Source organism: Salmo salar, chromosome ssa23 (genome assembly GCF_905237065.1).
Source record: "Salmo salar chromosome ssa23, Ssal_v3.1, whole genome shotgun sequence".
Lineage (NCBI taxonomy): Eukaryota > Metazoa > Chordata > Actinopteri > Salmoniformes > Salmonidae > Salmo > Salmo salar.
Window position 1 is genome coordinate 14,904,309 of NC_059464.1, and position 20,773 is coordinate 14,925,081.

Consider the following 20,773-nt stretch of genomic DNA (forward strand, 5'->3'; position numbering starts at 1 on the left):
ATGGTGGCATTCACAGCTCTCCCCTGAAAGTGTTTCATTGGTTAGCTATTACGGGGAACAAAGCCCAAGGTCATTACTTGGCCAGGCTTTATTGTCCCTGAAAATGCTCTTTAATTCGATCTCCCTTGGAGATGTATGTTTCATCATGTTTTTCTGGATGATTTCTCAATGAATCAAACACTGGCAATTCAAAAAGAGAAAGATCAGAGCCTATCTCTCTTAGCCTTCTATCTCTCTCTCTCACTCTCTCTCTCAATTCAATTTAATGGCTTTATTGGCATGGGAAACATATGTTTACATTGCCGAAGTAAGTAAAATAGATAAACAAAAGTGAAATAAACAATAAAAAATAAACACTCTCTCATTCAATGAGTGAGTGTAAGGTCATGTTGGTATGAGAGAGGGATCATGACAGCAGTTACATACACTGTTAAAAATGACTCTTTGGATCAACCTAAAAAAAAATCTTCAACTGCTTACAAGTAAATGAGTTAGGTTTTTTAAATGGAAAAATACTGCATGTGTTGTATTCAAATATATGATTCATTGCCAACTGTTTTATTGGATTATTACCAAACCTATATTTCAAGTTACAACTTATTTCATTTAACACTCAACTTACGTTTCCCCTTTGATTAAACTTAATAAATAACAAATCCAAACTAATATGTCATGTAAATACAACCCATTTTCGGGGGGGAATTACCCACCTACATTTCTTCAGTTGGATTACAAGCAATTGAATATTTTCTCTGTAATTCAAGAATTGAAGTTTGTTCAATGATTTGAAATTCTGTTTCCAAACATATTCAACTTTCACATGTAGTAGCCACAAGATCCTAACCAAGCATTGGCTACCATAACATAGAAACCTTATCAGTTTCTTTTGAATCACATGCACCTATGCACATACTGTATCATCACAGATGCTGGCAGTGTACAAGTTTAAGTTTGAGTAATGAATACAATAGACCACATTAACTGGAATGACATTCCCTCTCAAGGGTGAGCAAAAATAACAATGTGAATTGTCTGGAAAGCCTCAATGCTTCAGGAAGCGTCATTTGCCCATCACTACCGCTATCCAATGCGCATGAGGCGTTGAAAGCAGTTTAGAAGCTTTCATTCAATAAAAAACATTGAACTGTCAAATTTGTTATTTGATTTCAGACTAACTGAAAAGAATAGGTTGAACGAACCAAAGTATAATTTTCAATCATTCCAATCAGTAAAAGCACTTCAGATGTACAACAGCATCATGTTGCTTTTTACAGTGTATACACAGTGGTGTAGTGAAAGGTAAACACACGTGACGCCGTTTACGCACCTTTTTCATTTTGCGAGAGTGTTTACCCACCTTTTGCAGAAAATGCTTTGAAAGTATAGTGAGCATGACTTTATTCACAGCAAATGGCAATCAGCATTTACCCACATATTTTTTTCACCACTACGTCACTGCATATACAACCAGTGTCACAAGCTCATCTCATAACCTCATTTGATCTCTGATTATGTATTGTTTATATAGAATAAACTGCTTATGACCGTTTCAGTCATGGTTACCGCACCACAGTGTCACCAACATGAGAATAATACCTAAGGATTTACATGATAGTACAGTCTGTGTTACATTGTTTGATTCAGTGTATTTCTCTCTCTCCCTCCCTCCCGCCTTCATTCCCTTCCCCCCTCCTTCCCTTCCCCCTCCAGGACTATGACCTGAGCCAGCTGCAGCAGCCCAACGCGTTGGAGACGGAAATGGTGAAGGTGGGGATCCGACGTATGGATGAGAGGCCCCTACACCAGGACCACCTGTACCCCCTCCGTTCTGCTGCACCCCACCCCGGAGATATAGGAGACTTCATCCACGAGGTAGCTACAGAGTGTGTGTGAGTCTGATTGGGAGCATGCTCGCTTACAATTGTGTCATTGTGTGAAACTATGCGTATGAGCTAGTGTGTGTGCATGACTGTATGTGTGTGTATGTGACTCACTGTGTGTGACACAGGGAGAGAGAGCCTCTATGAGTAATTCTTAATTAGCTTTGCTAACAGTGAGGATTAGCGTGGTAACAACATGGGCTGGCCCGGCTGGCTATTTTAAAATAAATCCATTGAGTTTCATTAATCCCCAGAGAGAGACTGGCTTTGGGCTCCACCTCTAGACAGCTCCAGTTGGCTCTACAACAGAATAGTCATAGCTCAATCTCCATTAGGCAGATTTAATATGTGTGTTGAATCTAGTGAGTTTATGTCTATACTGTATCTAGGCGACGAGGACAACTCTTGGCCAAGGGTTAATACAGTATGTTTTTCTATTGAGCAGTGGGACAGTAACCGAAAGGTTGCTTGTTCAAATCCCTGAGCCGGCAAGGTGGAACAATCTGCTGTTCTGCCCTTGATCAAGGCAGAAACCCCCACAATAACTATTCCCCAGGCACCGATGATGTGGATGTGGATTAAGGCAGCCCCCCGCACCTTTCTGATTCAGAAGGTTTGGGTTAAATGCAGAAGACACATTTCGGGTGAATGCATTCAGGAGTGCAACTGACCAGGTATCCCACATCCCTTTCCCTGTGTTTTCTAGGTCTTGTGTGTCAAATCAAATCAAATGTTATTTGTTCCATGCTTCGGGAAACAACATGTGCACTGTAACAAATTGCTGAAAGTTTACTGCAAAACTTTCAGTTAGCTACTGTATATTATATATTACAGTACTGTAAAGAGCAATGCATTATCAGGGCTCATCGGCGTTCCGCTACACTGCTTTAAAATAATTTTACAGTACAATTTTACAGTAAAGTACTGTATTAACTGTATATTTACAGCAGCATACTGTGAATTACGTTGCATTGTGGGAGGACGAAATAAACTCTGGATCATTAACATATTTTGAGGTGTGCCTTGGAACAGGTTATACAGTATTTGTTGTGCCCATTAGTGAAAATGCTGTACCCCACAGAATACAGTACCATACAATTTTATATATACAGTACCAGTCAAAAGTTTAGACACACCTACTCATTCAAGGGTTTTTCTTATTTTTACTATTTTCTACATTGTAGAATAATAGTGAAAACATCAGAACTATGAAAAACCATATATGGAATCATATAATAACCAAAGAAGTGTTAAACACATTCTTCAAAGTAGCCACCCTTTGCCTTGCTGACAGCTTTGCACACTCTTGGCATTCTCTCAACCAGCTTTAGCTGGAATGCTTTTCCAACAGTTTTAAAGGAGTTCCCACATATGCTGAGCACTTGTTGACTGCTTTTCCTTCACTCTGCGGTCCAACTCATCCCAAACCATCTCAATTTGGTTATGGTTGGGTGATTGTGGAGGCCAGGTCATCTGATGCAGCACTCCATCATTCTCCTTATTGGTCAAATAGCCCTTACACAGCCTGGAGGTGTGTGTTGTACTGTTGAAAAACAAATGATAGTCCCACTAAGCGCAAACCAGCAGGGATGGCGTATCGCTGCAGAATGTTGTGGTAGCCATGCTGGTTAAGTGTGCCTTGAATTGTAAATGTATCACTGACAGTGTCACTAGCAAAGCACCCCACACCATCACACCTCCTCCTCCATGCTTCACGGTGGAAACCACACATGTGGGGATCATCTGTTCACCTACTCTGCGTCTCACAAAGACACGGCGGTTGGAACCAAAAATCTCAAATTTGGACTCATCAGACCAAAGGACAGATTTCCAATGGTCTAATGTCCATTTCTCGTGTTTCTTGGCCCAAGCAAGTCTCTTCTTCTTATTGGTGTCCTTTAGTAGTGGTTTCTTTGCAGCAATTTGACCATGAAGGCATGATTCACACAGTCTCCTCTGAACAGTTGATGTTGAGATGTGACTGTTGAACTTTGAGCATTCAGAAATGCAAGCTGCCTCACTTTCGAGGGGCTGATGCGGTTTCTTCTCTCAGTAATTATTATCCTGTTTTCAAGAAAACCCTCTCAAAGGGAACAGATTTGGCCACTATGCAGAGTCTCCCTGTCATGACTTTAGTAAGCCGTGGGTAGACAGAGGCCTTGTTCTTCCACCAGCTCAGAGGATCTGGAGCGGGGCTCCTCCAAATAGGATCGGACTTCCATTCTGGCATCTGCTGAGGGATTCCTTCGTGCTGCATCCCCAGTTGCTCTCTCGTCAAACAGCATCCAAACAGCAGACGTTTGTGGCACTACTCCTGGTGCTTCTGCTCCATCTGGTCCTTCTTCTCCCTGTTGCTCTGGTGCCTGAGCCAGCTGACTGCTGGGGCTGTCCCTCCCTGCTGCTGAGGTTATTCTTTGAAGAGCCTCATCAATCGCTCTGGCCTCACTGAAGGCTAACGTCATAAACCTGGGTTCAAGTGCAGCAGTTTCTGATAGCACATGATTATATTCCATTCTGTGGAACTTTTTGTCCATTGATGAACATAGGGTGTCCATCAACTCTGTCACATATCCTGTGGTTAAATTTGCTTCTCTCTGGCGGCTGGCTGTGATTCACTGCAGACCCTTACACAGGAGTATCATTTTTTAGGCTGTCACATAGCTGAAAAGAGAGAACAGTAGCTTTATTAGTTCAGGTTTTGTCTACTGACACTACAGTATCATCTACTGCTCATATACATATATAATATTGGATTAAATAATGATGTAGTAATAACTGCTTTCTGTACGTCTCTCCACTGATCTCCACAGTGACCTGCTCAAATGATTCCAGGACTCTGCACACCTCCTCCACCACCTCCCATTCTTCTTGGGTCAGAGCATCAACAGGAGCATTGACAATGGCAGAGATGATGGCATCCTTTGACTCAAGAAACCACTTCAACATATAACATGTTGAATTCCACCTTGTAGTGCAGTCTTGTTTAGGCCTCAGCTCAGGCATCCCGATCTGGCGTTGTGTAAACTTTCGTTTTTCAGCACCTACTGTCCTCCTGTGGAAGTTTTCCACAGCTGCTTTCACTTTGTCCACAGTGGGCTTCATCACCTTCAGAGCATCTCTTACAGTCAGGTTGATTGTGTGGGCAAGACATGGATGATGGGTTATGTTAGCTGCATTGTTGCTAACACAACACTTTTCCATCTACTTTCCATTCTCTGGCCACTCTCAACAGTTCCTCTGCCAAGTTCTCTGAGGTGTGTCTGTCGCTGAACTCAAAGCAGTCCAGAAGACAGCTAGACATAAAAAAATCTTCAATGAAGTGACATGTAAGAAGTGGTTACCCTTGATGTCCAGCAGTCAGTGGTAAGGCAAACTGCAGTAGTTTTTTGGACACTTTCCCGCATTGAAGCCCATGTGCCCTCGTACAGTTGTGGAATAAGTGATTTTGAAAGGGTTTTCCTGCTTGGAATTGTGTACATTGGATTTAGAGTCCCTCTTAGAGCTGACTCATTTGCGAACGACCCATCAGTAGCATAGACGTGAAACACCAAATAATCATAAATATACTGTAATATACAAGTACCTAGCAGCCAATCAGTTTGCACTAATCCAAAGTAATTAGAGTAAAATACTGAAATACCAACATGATTACAGTAGCATTTACATTCTTACAGTATTGTACCATGTCATTGCTCTGTATGTTGCAGTAATTTACTGGACACTGGTGGCAAATTACTGTGAATATAACAGTAATTTACTGTCAACTAGCCAGAGCCAGGCAAAGATTCATCCTAAAGGTATCTTATTACAAATATAGGATATTTTGAAGACCACTGTATCCTTCCCTGTGGCTCAGTTGGTAGAGCATGGTGTTTGCAATGCCAGCATGGTGTGTGCAACGCCAGGGTTGTGGGTTCAATTCCCACTAGGGGGCCAGTACTAAAAAAAGGAAAAAAGAAAAATGCATGAAATGAAATGTATGCATGCATTCACTACTGTAAGTTGCTCTGGATAGTCACCATGTAAATGGATAAGAGCATCTGCTAAATGACTGAAATGTCAAATAACATTCCCAGTAATGGTTCCAGAAATCTTACTTGCTAAGAATTATGTTTTTTTTATCAACCTTACATGAATGCACTGACTGTAAATCACTCTGGACAAGCGCATCTGCTAAATTACCAACATGTAAATCTAAAAAAATTGCATTTTCAAAGCACATTGCTGGATGTTATTCTAATAAGCTCCACCCTCAAACTATTTGTATTTTGATGAAATTTGTCCTTGTTTGGGGGCGGTGGTCATTAGAATAATACCCAGCAGTGTGCTTTGCAAGTGTTCATTTTTACATTTACATTTAGGTCATATACAGTAGCAAACACTCTTATCCAGAGTGGCTTAGTCGGTGTATTAAACTAAGGTAAACAAAAATATACCACAGTCATAGCAAGTAAAAAGATTGTTACCGTTACCAAGAATGTTGTAGTTAAGCAGGCTACATGCAAGTATGTATTTGTTATAGAAAATATGGAATACATGTGTGGTAATTAAACTGTTGCAAAATGGGCTACATGAATTGTAGTTCAGGCCAGTGAAATACAAATGACAAATGAAGTATTGAAAGACATATACTGCTCAAAAAAATAAAGGGAACACTTAAACAACACATCCTAGATCTGAATGAAAGAAATAATCTTATTAAATACTTTTTTCTTTACATAGTTGAATGTGCTGACAACAAAATCACACAAAAATAATCAATGGAAATCCAATTTATCAACCCATGGAGGTCTGGATTTGGAGTCACACTCAAAACTAAAGTGGAAAACCACACTACAGGCTGATCCAACTTTGATGTAATGTCCTTAAAACAAGTTAAAATGAGGCTCAGTAATGTGTGTGGCCTCCACGTGCCTATATGACCTCCCTACAACGCCTGGGCATGCTCCTGATGAGGTGGCGGATGGTCTCCTGAGGGATCTCCTCCCAGACCTGGACTAAGCATCCGCCAACTCCTGGACAGTCTGTGGTGCAACGTGGTGTTGGTGGATGGAGCGAGACATAATGTCCCAGATGTGCTCAATTGGATTCAGGTCTGGGGAACGGGCGGGCCAGTCCATAGCATCAATGCCTTCCTCTTGCAGGAACTGCTGACACACTCCAGCCACATGAGGTCTAGCATTGTCTTGCATTAGGAGGAACCCAGGGCCAACCGCACCAGCATATGGTCTCACAAGGGGTCTGAGGATCTCATCTCGGTACCTAATGGCAGTCAGGCTAGCTCTGGCGAGCACATGGAGGGCTGTGCGGCCCCCCAAAGAAATGCCACCCCACACCATGACTGACCCACCGCCAAACCGGTCATGCTGGAGGATGTTGCAGGCAGCAGAATGTTCTCCACGGCGTCTCCAGACTCTGTCACGTCTGTCACGTGCTCAGTGTGAACCTGCTATCATCTGTGAAGAGCACAGGGCGCCAGTGGCGAATTTGCCAATCTTGGTGTTCTCTGGCAAATGCCAAATGTCCTGCACGGTGTTGGGCTGTAAGCACAACCCCCACCTGTGGACGTCGGGCCCTCATACCACCCTCATGGAGTCTGTTTCTGACCGTTTGAGCAGACACATGCACATTTGTGGCCTGCTGGAGGTCATTTTGCAGGGCTCTGGCAGTGCTTCTCCTGCTCCTCCTTGCACAAAGGCAGAGGTAGCGGTCCTGCTGCTGGGTTGTTGCCCTCCTACAGCCTCCTCCACATCTCCTGATGTACTGGCCTGTCTCCTGGTAGCGCCTCCATGCTCTGGACACTACGCTGGCAGACAGAGCAAACCTTCTTGCCACAGCTCGCATTGATGTGCCATCCTGGATGAGCTGCACTACCTGAGCCACTTGTGTGGATTGTAGACTCCTTCTCATGCTACCACTAGAGTGAAAGCACCGCCAGCATTCAAAAGTGACCAAAACATCAGCCAGGAAGCATAGGAACTGAGAAGTGGTCTGTGGTCCCCACCTGCAGAATCACTCCTTTATTGGGGGTGTCTTGCTAATTGCCTATAATTTCCACCTGTTGTCTATTCCATTTGCACAACAGCATGTGAAATTTATTGTCAATCAGTGTTGCTTCCTAAGTGGACAGTTTGATTTCACAGAAGTGTGATTGATTTGGAGTTACATTGTGTTGTTTAAGTGTTCCCTTTATTTTTTTGAGCAGTGTATATCAAGTACCACATAAATACTTCCCAGCGTTGGCACTAACTACCTGCACTGTAGATTTGCCATAGTTTTACTAACCACTGTGCTTACAGTAATGCACTGTAAATTCTAGAAATACAGCATGTAATATGCTGTAAATTTGTGTTGGTGAAGGTCCTGTAAATATACAGTAACCTGCCATCCAAGTGGTGATGCAGCCAGTCAAAATGCTCTCAATGTTGCAGCTGCACAACTTTTTGAGGATCTTAGGGCCCATGCCAAATCTTTTAAGCCTCCTGGGGGGAAAGAGGCGTTGTCGTACATTTTCCACAACTGTGTTGGTGTGTGGACCATGTTAATTTCTTATTGATGTGGACACAGAGGAACTTGAAGCTCTCATCCCGCTCCACTCCAACCCCATTGATGTGGATGGAACCATGCTCAGTCCTCCATTTCCTGTAGTCTATGGTCAGCTCCTTTGTCTTGCTGACTTTGAGGGAGAGGTAGTTATCCTGGCACCACACTGCCAGGTGACTGATTTCCTCCCTTTTGGATGTCTTATCGTCATCAGTGATAAGGCCAACCACAGTTGTTTAGTCAGCAAACTTAATGGTGGTATTTGAGTCGTTCACGACCACGCAGTCATCAGTAAACAAAGAGTACAAGAGAGGACTAAGCATGCACCCCTGAGGGGCCCCTGTGTTGAGGGTCAGCATGGCGGATATGTTGTTGTCTACCCGTCAGGAAGTCCAGGAGCTAGTTGCGCAGGGAGGTGTTCAGTCCCAGGGACCTGAGCTTAGTGATGAGCTTGGAGGGCACTATGGTGTTGAATGCTGAGCTGTAATCAATGAACAGCATTTTCACTTAAACCTGTTGGGGCTCGGGGGCAGTATTGAGACATTTTGAAAAAAATATGTGCCCATTTTTAACTGCCTCCTACACCAACTCAGAAGCTAGGATATGCATATTATTAACACATTCGGATAGAAAACACTCTGAATTTTCTAAAACAGTTTGAATGGTGTCTGTAAGTATAACAAAACTCATATTGCAGGCAAAAACCTGTGAAAAATAGATCAAAAAAAATGTGAATTTTGTGACTGTACTATTTAGTGTCATTGTTTTATAGATACCATAGTGAGAAAGGATTCATTTCGCAACACCTACGGCTTCCACTAGATGTCAACGATCTTTATAAAGTTGTTTGAAGCGTCTATGATAAACAGAGAGCAAATTAGAATCCAAGGAAGTTGACATGTCATCACTTCATTTTTTTGCGCCTGCGCATAAATCTGAGAAACGTGAGTTTGTCATCATTTTTTATCTAGACATAGGATAGGTTGTGTGAAAATATTACTGATGTTTAACGTTAAAAATGGACCAAAAGATTAATGCTAAACAACATTTGACATGTTTGAACGAAAATAAATAGATTATTTACTAGGTTTTTTTACAGCCCTCCAACCACGTTTTGTGGGAGCATAATGAACGCTAAGTACTTGGTGTTATTTGGACATAAATTATGAACTTTGTCAAAAGAAACCACATTTGTTCCGGACCTGGAATGCCTTCCGGACCTGGGATCCTGCCTTCTGATGGAGATAATCAAAGGTAAGGGGGTATTTACAATGTTATTATCGATTTTAGATGATGCTAACTGTATAGCATAGCCTGTTGTTCTTAGCATAGCACCCCGTTTATTGCAAAATGTGATTTCCCAGTAAAGTTATTTTGAGATCTGGCCATTCGGTAGCAATTACGAGATGATAATATATTATTCTTTGAATGACAATATTATAATTTACCAATGTTGTCGAATAGTAATTTTGTTATGTTCACCGGAAGCATTTCAGAGAAGAAAAAATCTGAATTTCACGCTACTGTAAAATGCTGTTTTTGGATATAAATATGAACTTGATGGAACAAAAAATGCATGTATTGTATAACATAATGTCCTAGGAGTGTCATCTGATGGAGATTGACAAAGGTTAGTGCATAATTCTAGCTGGTTTCTGCTTTTGGTGACGCCTGACCTTGAATTGAAAATGGATGTTTGTACTTTTGTGGCTATGTACTGTCCTAACATAATCTAACTTTATGCTTTTGCTGTAAAGCCTCTTTGAAAATCGAACAATGTGGTTAGATTAAGGAGATGTTTATCTTTTAAATTGTGTAAAATAGTTGATGGTTTGAGAAATTGAAATTATTAGATTTTTGATGTTTTGAATTTCCAGCCTTGTTAGCAATCCCGACTCGGGGTTCATTGCTAACCTGTAGCCCCAACAGGTTAAGTTTTCCTCTTGTCCAGGTGGGATAGGGCAGTGTGATAGAGATTGTGTCATTTGTGGATTTGTTGGGGCGGTATGCGAATTGGAGTGGGTCCAGGGTGTCTGGGATGATGGTATTGATGTGAGTAATGCCCTTCAAAGCATTTCATGGCTACAGATGTGAGTGCTATGGGGCGATATTTATTTAGACAGGTTACCTTGGCATTCTTGGGCACAGGGACTATGGTGGTCTGCTTGAAACGTAGGTATTACAGAGGTTGAAAATGGCAGTGAAGATACTTGCCAGCTAGTCAATTGATGCTCTGAGTATGCGTCCTGGTAAGCCGTCTGGCCACGCATCCTTGTGAATGTTAACTTGTTTTAAAGGTCTTACATAGGCTACAGAGAGCGAGATCACACAGTCGTCCAGAACAGCTGGTGCTCTCATGCATGGTTCAGTGTTGCTTGCCTCAAAATGAGTATAGAAGGCATTTAACTCATCTGGTAGGTGCCCATCACTGGGCAGCTCGTGTTTGGGTTTCCCTTTTTTGGCTGTGATAGTTTGCAAGCCGACGAGTTTCAGAGCCGGCGTAGATGGATTTGATCATAGTCCTGTATTGAAGATTTCCCTGTTTGAAGGCTCGTAGGAAGTCGTAGCGGGATTTCTTCTAAGCGTCCGGGTTAGTGTCCCGCTCCTTGAAGTGGCAGCTCCAGTCTTTAGCTCAGTGCAGATGTTGCCTGTAATCCATGGCTTCCAGTTGGGGTTTGTACGTACGTCACTGGGTGGACACGATGTCGTCGATGCACTTATTAATGAAGCTGGAGACTGATGTGGTAAACTCCTCAATTTTATCGGATGAATCCGGAACATATATGAGTCTGTGCTAGAAAAACAGTCCTGTAGCTTAGCATTCACCTCATCTGACTTATTCCGTATTGAGTATGTAACTGTTACTTCTTGTTTGAGTTTAGGTAGGAAGGATAGAGACATCTGCCAAACATTGCTCTGAATAATGAGGCGAGCTGTCAGACATGGCGAGCTGATCTTGACAGCTTAATCTAGCAGAAATGACAAGATGCTTCTCCCACTGCCTCACTCCTCCTTAAATCAATCAAATGAAGGAAATAGTTTGGGGTATGACATGTAGAAATACTTACACATGAAAGTTCCAGGTGTTAAAATGTTGGTGTTGAGGTAAAAAGTGTTTTGAAATTTACAGTGTTATTTGAATCACAGTGGAATCCACACCGTGTGGTGTTGTTATTACTCAAATGTGTTGAGTTCATTTCCGTTAACTCTGAGTGAAAAAGACAGGGGAGGAGCCTCATTATCATATTTTCCAGCATGCATTGTTGCAGGTTGCTTTTTAAAATACTTTGTTTTAATATTATGTTTCTGCATGCACATTGATTAATTCATTTATCTTACACTACAAAAATACATCATACATTTTTCTAAACTAATCCAATCTGTGTAAGTGGTTGGATTTATGTAATGCGTTATTGAGATGGTTGTTCCAGTTTAGATTGTTAAATGAGACTGCCTAAACCATCTTCTCTACCTTTGCTGCAGCTGCGTGTTATTAAAAGTTCCTATTGTTGGCTATCTTGGCTGGATTCCAATAGGAATTATATAACACTTTGCAAACCAGTAGAGGTGGGAAACTGAGGTGTTCTGAATGCTTCCGCACTTTTTTACTCTGAGATTCATTATCTGTTTGCAATGCACATTGGTGACATCTGCTGGTCAGCAATAAATAGCTGCATTTTTTTGTTGTTCTCTCCACTGTTTTCATCACATCTCCGTTGCGCAGCAGTAAATAGTTAGCTTTAGAAGCCTATAATCAGTTGTTTACTATTTTTCAAAAACGTTTTTTTTTTCAAAATGAATCTATGGCATTACTTAGGCTGCTTAAGACAGAAGCTTATACTATACTAAATAAAATAAATGATTTGAACATCAGTGCAGAAAGTGTGGTTTAAGAACAACTTACACACACAAAACCCAGGAAAGAGATTGTCCAGCAAAGACTGAATTACGAATTTGTTCAAAGATGGGGAGATGATCAAGGAAGCATTTACTGAGGCTGCAGACTCACTGTTTGGGGATTTTAAGAATAAGACAAATTATTGCTGCCATCAATGACATTCAGTTGTCCAGAACTACTGTGACAAGAAGATGTGAGGGAATAGCGGAGAACCTCAAAGATCATCTGAAGAAGGATATTGACACCTGCAAGTGTTATTCCCTCCAGTTTGACAATTCCACAGATATCGTAGATTTGGCACAGTTATGCATTTTCTTTTATGATTTTTTTTACCCCAATTTCCTGGTATCCAATTGGTAGTTATAGTTTTGTCTCATCGCTGCAACTCCCGTACAGACTCGGGAGAGGCGAAGGTCAAGAGCAGTGCGTCCTCCAAAACACAACCCACTTGACACAATGCCCACTTAACCTGGAAGCCAGCCGAACCAATGTGTCAGAGGAAACACCGTACACCTGGCGACTTTGTCAGCGTGCACTGCGCCCAGCCCACCACAGGAGTCGCTATTGCACGATGGGACAAGGACATTCCTGCCAGCAAACCCTCCCCCTAACCCGGTCGACGCTGGGCCAATTGTGCGCCGCCCCATGGGTCTCCCGGTCACAGCCAGCTGCGACAGAGCCTGGACTCAAACCCAGAATCTGTAGTGGCACAGCCACCTTAGACCACTGCGCCACTCGGGAGGCCATGCATGTTCATCAGAATGGTATTTGACAACATGAGTAGAAAGAAGGAACTACTCGCCATTTTGCCACTGAAAGGACATACAAGGGGCAAATATATTTTTCAAGCTTTTATGGAGTTTGCTAACAAATTCCAACTGCCCTTTTGTAAGCTTGTCTCCATTACTACCGATGGGGCACCCGCTATGGTAGGCCGCATTAGTGGGTTCGTTGCATTGTGCAAACGATATGATTCTTTCCCTGACTTTCTTAGTTATCACTGCGTAATTCATCAGCAAGCTTTGCGCGGGAAGATGTTAAACATGAAAGAGGTGATGGATGTTGCGATGAAGATTGTGTGTTCTATTCGAGCAAGTAGCCTACAGTGGAGGCTATTTCGCGCTCACTTAAAAGAGACTGAAGCGGAGCACACAGACCTGCTGCCGCACACGGATGTGTGGTGGCTGAGCCGAGGGAACTTTTTAGAGAGATTTAGTGAGTTGTTGCCTGAAATCAAGGAGTTTCTCAAGGTCTCCAAACATGCAGAATATGCACAGCTAGAGGACACACAGTGGCTCCTGGATTTAGCTTTTCTCACTGACCTAACTTACATTCTTAATGAATTGAATATAGAGCTGCAAGGAAAAGGCAAACATGTAATCGACATGATCAGCTCTGTGAACACTTAAATGCAATCTACAACTGCTCACAAGAAAGTTGCAACGTAAGGACCTGCACTTCTTTCAACACATACATTTAAAACTTGAACGTCAGGGCAAGGATACAGCACAGCTTGACAGTGCACGTTACATGGAGCAAGTCCAGAGCATCTTATGAGTTTGACAGTCGTTTCATTGACTTTGCATCACTTGCGCTTATTGCCACTTATGTGTGCTTTCCGTTTGGCACAGACCTACTGTAAATGTGGAAGTCATTGCCTCCAAAATGGGATCACTTTTTCAGTTGTACACAACTATAGCAGAAATTGAAATGCTCACCGTTTAAAATGACATTCAGCTGAAATCCAAGGCAACCACTGAGATGAAGGAAGAGTTCTGGGAGCTACTGCTAGAGGAGAAGTATCCCAACATAAGAAAATGTGCTCTCAACTTATCAGCCCTTTTTGGAACAAACTACCTCTGTGAGTCTGCATTTTCTCATATGAAGATAATAAAGTCCAAGTACAGATCTACTATGACTGATGACCACCTTGTGGCCTGCATGAGACTTGCAACAAGCTGCCCTGAATATGAAAACCTACTTGCCTCCACCCAATGCCAAAAGTCACACTAAGGTAGAAAATGAAATAAGTTGCACTTATTTGTGGAAAACATGTTATTTGTCCACATTATATTTAGGTATCATAGCGGCAGGTCCATACTCAGTGGTGTGTTGCGTTTCATACATTTTGTGGGTTGGTTTCGATTTAGAGACTGTAGATCTCATCAGGCTGGCAAATGAAAAAGTAGATTTCAAGTCAAAGAAGGTTGGGCACACCTGCCCTACAGTTTTAAAACAACACCCCAAAATGAGTTACTGTAACACCACAGGTGTTAATTCTCTAACACTGAGAAGTGTAACAGCATCAGCAAGTGTTAATTTATGTGTTTTTTTGCAACACCCGTGGTGTTAAGGACTCAACACTCTTGGGGTGCTAAGTTTTCGAAGTGTTGATAAACAATTTGAGATGGTCCAATATAATTTCTAAGGAAGTGTTACATTTAGCACTGTGGTTGTTCAAATTTTGATCACAAATTTGCTGTGACTAAGACTGACATGTTCCAAAAACATGTCTAGAGCCTCATCTTATCAGATTTGTTTTGTTGATTTTAGCACTGAGACAAGACGTCAGTCAATGACAAAGTTATTATTATATTATAACAAAGTCTGTCAGCTGTGGTGTGTGTGTGTGTGTGTGTGTGTGTGTGTGTGTGTGTGTGTGTGTGTGTGTGTGTGTGTGTGTGTGTGTGTGTGTGTAGTATGGGTTGGTTTTAAATATAGTGCTGTGCTCAGTAATCTGCTGAATCTCCTCAGAGAGACAGACCCAGCATCTGTCTAGCCTGACCTAAATCCTCCTCTCTTCTCTCCTCCACCCTCCATAATCCCTCCTTTTTCTCCTCTACCCTTACTCTCTTGCTCCCTCTATCTCTCTCATTCTATATATCTCTCTTTTTCTCTCTCCTGACAATTTTCTTTCCTTTTTCTCTCTCTTTCCCCTACCTCTTTTGCTTTTTCCCTATTTGTCTCCTCTTTACTCCCTCCTTTTACCTTTTATCTCTCTCCCCTCTCTCTTTCATTATTTATTTATCTCTCTCTTCCTCTACCCTTATCTCTCCTCTCCCTCCACAGGGTCTGAAGGCAGCTGATAATGACCCGACAGCGCCTCCCTACGACAGTCTTCTGGTGTTTGACTATGAGGGCAGTGGCTCCACCGCTGGCTCCCTCAGCTCCCTTCACTCCTCCTCTTCCGGCGGAGACCAGGACTACGACTACCTCAGCGACTGGGGCCCGCGCTTCCGCAAGCTGGCAGACCTCTATGGTGGAGGGGACAACTAGGACTAGCCCCATGCTGGGGGGAATTGGCAAGGGGTGGTTGGGATGGGGGAGCGAACATGAGTGGCACTTTTCTATCATGGGACAGGGAAGGAGTGCTGGTTGTAAAGATACTTCTATTTTGGCTGACTTGAGGAACAGAAACGAAGTGGAGTATGTTGGTGTGGCAACTGCTAGCCTAACCTGCTAGCATACAGGATAACTGAGCCTAGTGGATTGTTCCCTATATGCTTAGGATTGCTAAAACTTAGAGGAGAATGTTGTGACTGCTTGCCTAGCCTGCTAGCATGCAGGCTAACTGAGGTTAGAATGGAGTTTTAGCCTACATGCTAAGGGTCGCTAACAGCTCGAGTACATTTCTGTGGCAACTGCTAGCCTAGCCAGTTAGCATACAGGTTAACTGAGGCTAGCAGAGTGTTAGCCCACACGCTCAGAGGAGAACATTGGAAGTAAACCGACCGTTGGTACTTTGACGGGTAGTTAACGGCAAATGAGAGAGTCTGGGCGGTCGCTCAGCAGTTAACGATGCTAAAGACGCTTAGTTACACTTGAATCTCACAGTACAGAAGCACTGGGGTAAAAACGTGCCTTGTTGTACATTATTTTGATTCTGTTTTCGTTTTTTGTTCTTCATGACTTTCAAGGTCCTGACTCTAGCAGGGATTTTCGTCTGTAAGAGAGCGGATGTTTAAAATGAGGAACGCATGCTTCACCACGTGTGTTTGGTGTGTGAAATAAAGTGTTGTTTGGGTTACACCTCACTGCCAGAGTGTGTAAGTCATCATCATTGCCATGGAGACACACAGGACGAACACTCCCCATTGCTAGATCGAGAGCATTGAGAGATGACATGTACAGTAAATGCTAAAAGACTAGATAGTTTCCCTGTTTTTCTTTGTTTTGTTTGAAGCTTTTTTCACATTGTAACTTATTGCTAAGTAAAGTCACCAGTCCTACATTTTGTAGTAGACATATTGTTTAGTTACTCTGAGGTTTGGTCGGTGGAGTCGACCAAAACCAGAGTTGGGGTCAATTCCACTTCAATTCAGTCAATTCAGGAAGTAAACTGCAATTCCAATTCCAACATTTTTAACTGTAATTGTAATTTCAGTTTACTTCCTGAATTGATGAAATTACAAATGAATTTACTCCAACTCTGACTAAACCAAGATGTCAATGATGATGAAGATGTTCATTCTGTCCGTTCATCTGCCTTAGTGTTCATCTGGTACTCTTCTCTGATTGGCTACTCACTGTAAACACAAATATGTACAGATTGTATTTTATTTTCGGTTGTTGTTCTTTTTTGAGCGTGGTCTCTGAAAGTAATGCTACTATCCAGAATGTTGTATATGTATAATTTGGATTACAGATTAAAAATGTTTTGCATGTTTTTATCTTTTCATTATACAAAAAGGTATTTTCCAAATTTTTACACACTCACTCACTCACTCACACCCTCTCACACACACACACACACACAAAGACACTCCCTTTATTCCCAACTCAGGGATTCCAGCTCTTTTTCACGGCTATATTTTCTCCCTCTCTCCTCTCCGTTCTTCCATCTCAAGGGCCCACTGTCCCTCTATTATTGACATTAGTGTGGTGAGGATAGTGGAAGGGGCTTGGGCTGTTAATATGTATCTGTGGTTTGGAGTTTAGGTTGCTAATGCCTTAGGCAGCATACAAACCACCACGCTACCTCCATCCTACTCCTCCACCTCACTGCGTGTGTGCATATGTACGGAGTCCTCTGTGGGCAGTTCTTCAGTCCGGTATCTGTTGATCAATCAATGTCATATTCAACCAACTACTGGCAAGTCCTATTTTTAAACTACACGATCTATCTCTCTCATCCCTCTTTCCCATCCCTATTCTCATTCCTTTTCTCAATCCTATATTAACACCCCCCACCACCATACACACAGACGTCTATCTTTACATTATTTCACACTTCCAAGGGCCTTTATCTACATATACACCCAAGGCCTTAATCAATCGATTGCAACTCCCCAACGGGCGAGGCAAAAGTTGAGTCAGGCGTCCTCCGAAACATGGCCCAACAAACCGCGTTTCTTAAAACCCGCTCGCTTTACCCGGAAGCCAGCTGCACCAATGTGTCAGAGGAAACACTGTTCAACTGACAGCTGAAGTCAGCCTGCAGGCACCCGGCCAGCCACAAGGAGTCGCTAGAGCGCGATGAGCCAAGTAAAGCCCCCCCGGCCAAACCCTACCCAAATGACGCTGGGCCAATTGTGCGCCGCCCAATGGGACCCCCGGTCACAGCCGGTTGTGATACAGCCTGGGATCGGAACTGAGTCTGTAGTGACGCCTCTAGCACTGTGATGCAGTGTCTTAGACTGCTGCGCCAATCGGTAGGCATGTGTTTTATTTTTTAATTGCAACTAGTTTATTGTCTAAACATTGATTTCCCAATTAACTGAATAGTGGGGGTGTGTATATAATAGTCTTATATAAACACCACATGCTGACTTACTGTACACACACAGACACATTCTCACACACACACACACTGTAATTCCCAGTTTGTTATTCTGTGTGTGTTTGTCCTCTAATTCTCCCAGTGGGGATGCCTGAGCTGTAGCGTACTGTGGAAGGTTTAAATCTTCTCCTTTCTTCCTCTTCTTCCTTTATCTTAAATCCAACATGAAACACATTGTGGTTTCACACTGGTTTCACTCTCCAGCGTGGCATCCATTAACTCCCTCAAGGGCATGTCAGCTACTGTATATCTTTACTCTACAGCCTGCCGGAGAGAGAAGAAAGAAGGGAGAAGAAAGAGGGGGAGACAGAGAAAAAAATGAAAGGATGCTGTTTGAATAAAACAGAGAGTTCAAAGAATTATTTCCAACTGAATGAACGAGGAGGGCAATATGTTCAACCAACACCACTTTATTCCCTCGATGCACTCACTACCTGAATACAGAAAGAAATAACAGTGACAGAGTGTTTTATGGCTTAATTGGTAGGAGGAGCTAATCATCCTTCCCCCTTGGTTCGTAGCAGACTATTGGCAGTTTCAAAGTATGACATAAATGACAGTAACACCCCTCCCTCTGTCCCTCAAATGTGATCATGGGTTCTACTATGGCCAAGTGTCACAGACAAGGTGTACCTTGCTTTCTTTCCCTTCATTAGTATGTTCTTAGGTGACAGTTTCTTAACCTCTATGGGCTATACACGCCTCTACACGCTTGCGTCCCACCTACTCAACAGCCAGTGTAATCCCGTGGCGCGATATTCAAATACCTCAAAAATGCAAAAACTTCAATTTCTCAAACATATGACTATTTTACACCATTTTAAAGACAAGACTCTCGTTAATCTAACCACACTGTCCGATTTCAAAAAGGCTTTACAACGAAAGCAAAACATTAGATTATGTCAGCAGAGTACCCAGCCAGAAATAATCAGACACCCATTTTTCAAGCTAGCATATAATGTCACATAAACCCAAACCACAGCTAAATGCAGCACTAACCTTTGATGATCTTCATCAGATGACAACCCTAGGACATTATGTTATACAATACATGCATGTTTTGTTCAATCAAGTTCATATTTATATAAAAAAAACAGCTTTTTACATTAGCATGTGACTAGCATGTGACTAGCATTCCGACCGAACACTGCCGGTGAATTTACTAAATTACTCACCATAAACGTTCACAAAAAACATCAATTATTTTAAGTTTAGCACTCACCAAAGTCAGATTTACTATAAGAACATTTTTATTACCTTTGCTGTTCTTCGTCAGAATGCACTCCCAGGACTTCTACTTCAATAACAAATGTTGGTTTGGTCCCAAATAATCCATTGTTATATCCAAATAGCGGTGTTTTGTTCGTGCGTTCAAGACACTATCCAAAAGGGTAAATAAGGGTGACGAGCATGGCGCATTTCGTGACAAAAAAAATCAAAATATTCCATTACCGTACTTCGAAGCATGTCAACCGCTGTTTAAAATCTATTTTTATGCCATTTTTCTCTTAAAAAAAGCGATAATATTCCGACCGGGAATCTGTGTTTTAGTACAAAGAGAGAGAAAATAAAAACTTCTCGTGCCCTCGTGCACGAGCCTGAGTCTCAGAGTACTCTGACCGGCCACTATCCAAATGCGATAATGTGTTTCAGCCTGGGGCTGCCTCGATATCATTCAGCTTTTTCCCGGGCTCTGACAGCCTATGGGAGCCGTAGGAAGTGTCACGTTACAGCAAAGATCCTCAGTCTTCAATAAAAAGAGCCAAGATGAACAACAACTTGTCAGACAGGCCACTTCCTGTTCAGAATCTTCTCAGGTTTTTGCCTGCCATATGAGTTCTGTTATACTCACAGACACCATTCAAACAGTTTTAGAAACTTTAGGGTGTTTTCTATCCAAAGACAATAATTATATGCATATTCTAGTTACTGGGCAGGAGTAGTAACCAGATTAAATCGGGTACGTCTTTTATCTGGCCGTGTCAATACTGCCCCCTAGCCCTAACAGGTTAACAGTAAGTCCATATACAGTGCATTCAGAAAGAATGCATATCCCTTGACTTATTCCACAGTTTGTTGTGTTACAACCTGAATTCAAATTACATGAAATATATATTTTTCTCTCATCCATCTACACACGATACCCCATAAAGACAAAGTGAAAACATGTTTTATATATTTTTGCACATTTGTAAAATGTAATGTAATACAAAAATATGTAATTTACATAAGTATTCACAACCATGAGTCAATACTTTGTAGAAGCACCTTTGGCAGTGATTACAGCGGTGAGTCTTTCTGGCTAAGTCTCTAAGAGCTTTCCAGTCCTGGATTGTGCAATATTTGCCCATTATTCTTTTAAAAATTCTTCAACCATAGATTATTAAGTAGATTTAAGTCAAAACTGTAACTCGGCCTCTCAGGAACATTCACTATCTTCTTTATTTATTTTTATTTAGGGGTACATCAGCTTTAATATTGCAGATATATTGTGGCTTCCATCAATGTAATTGTCTGAATCATTTCCCATCCCCCATATATTTTTTGGGATAAATATATATACATCAAATATATACTGTATATTTATTATTTTCCCCTAACCCCCCCCTATCCCTCCCCTAATTGGAGTAAACTAATGGAAGACAACTCTTAGGCCTTTACCTCCAGCTTATA

At 42.0% G+C, this 20,773-nt stretch overlaps 1 protein-coding gene across 1 annotated transcript in view; it reads left to right on the plus strand.

Annotated features, from left to right (window-relative positions):
- The window catches only part of LOC106584192 (cadherin-2), a 93,911-nt gene extending 76,924 nt beyond the window's left edge, over window positions 1–16,987 (plus strand). Inside the window, exons 15-16 of the mRNA XM_014169186.2 lie at window positions 1,711–1,872; window positions 15,391–16,987. Of these exons, the coding sequence (XP_014024661.1) occupies window positions 1,711–1,872; window positions 15,391–15,597 (369 nt within the window). The 3' untranslated portion in view covers window positions 15,598–16,987. The remainder of the gene's footprint in view (window positions 1–1,710; window positions 1,873–15,390) is intronic.
- Window positions 16,988–20,773: the final 3,786 nt, after the last annotated feature.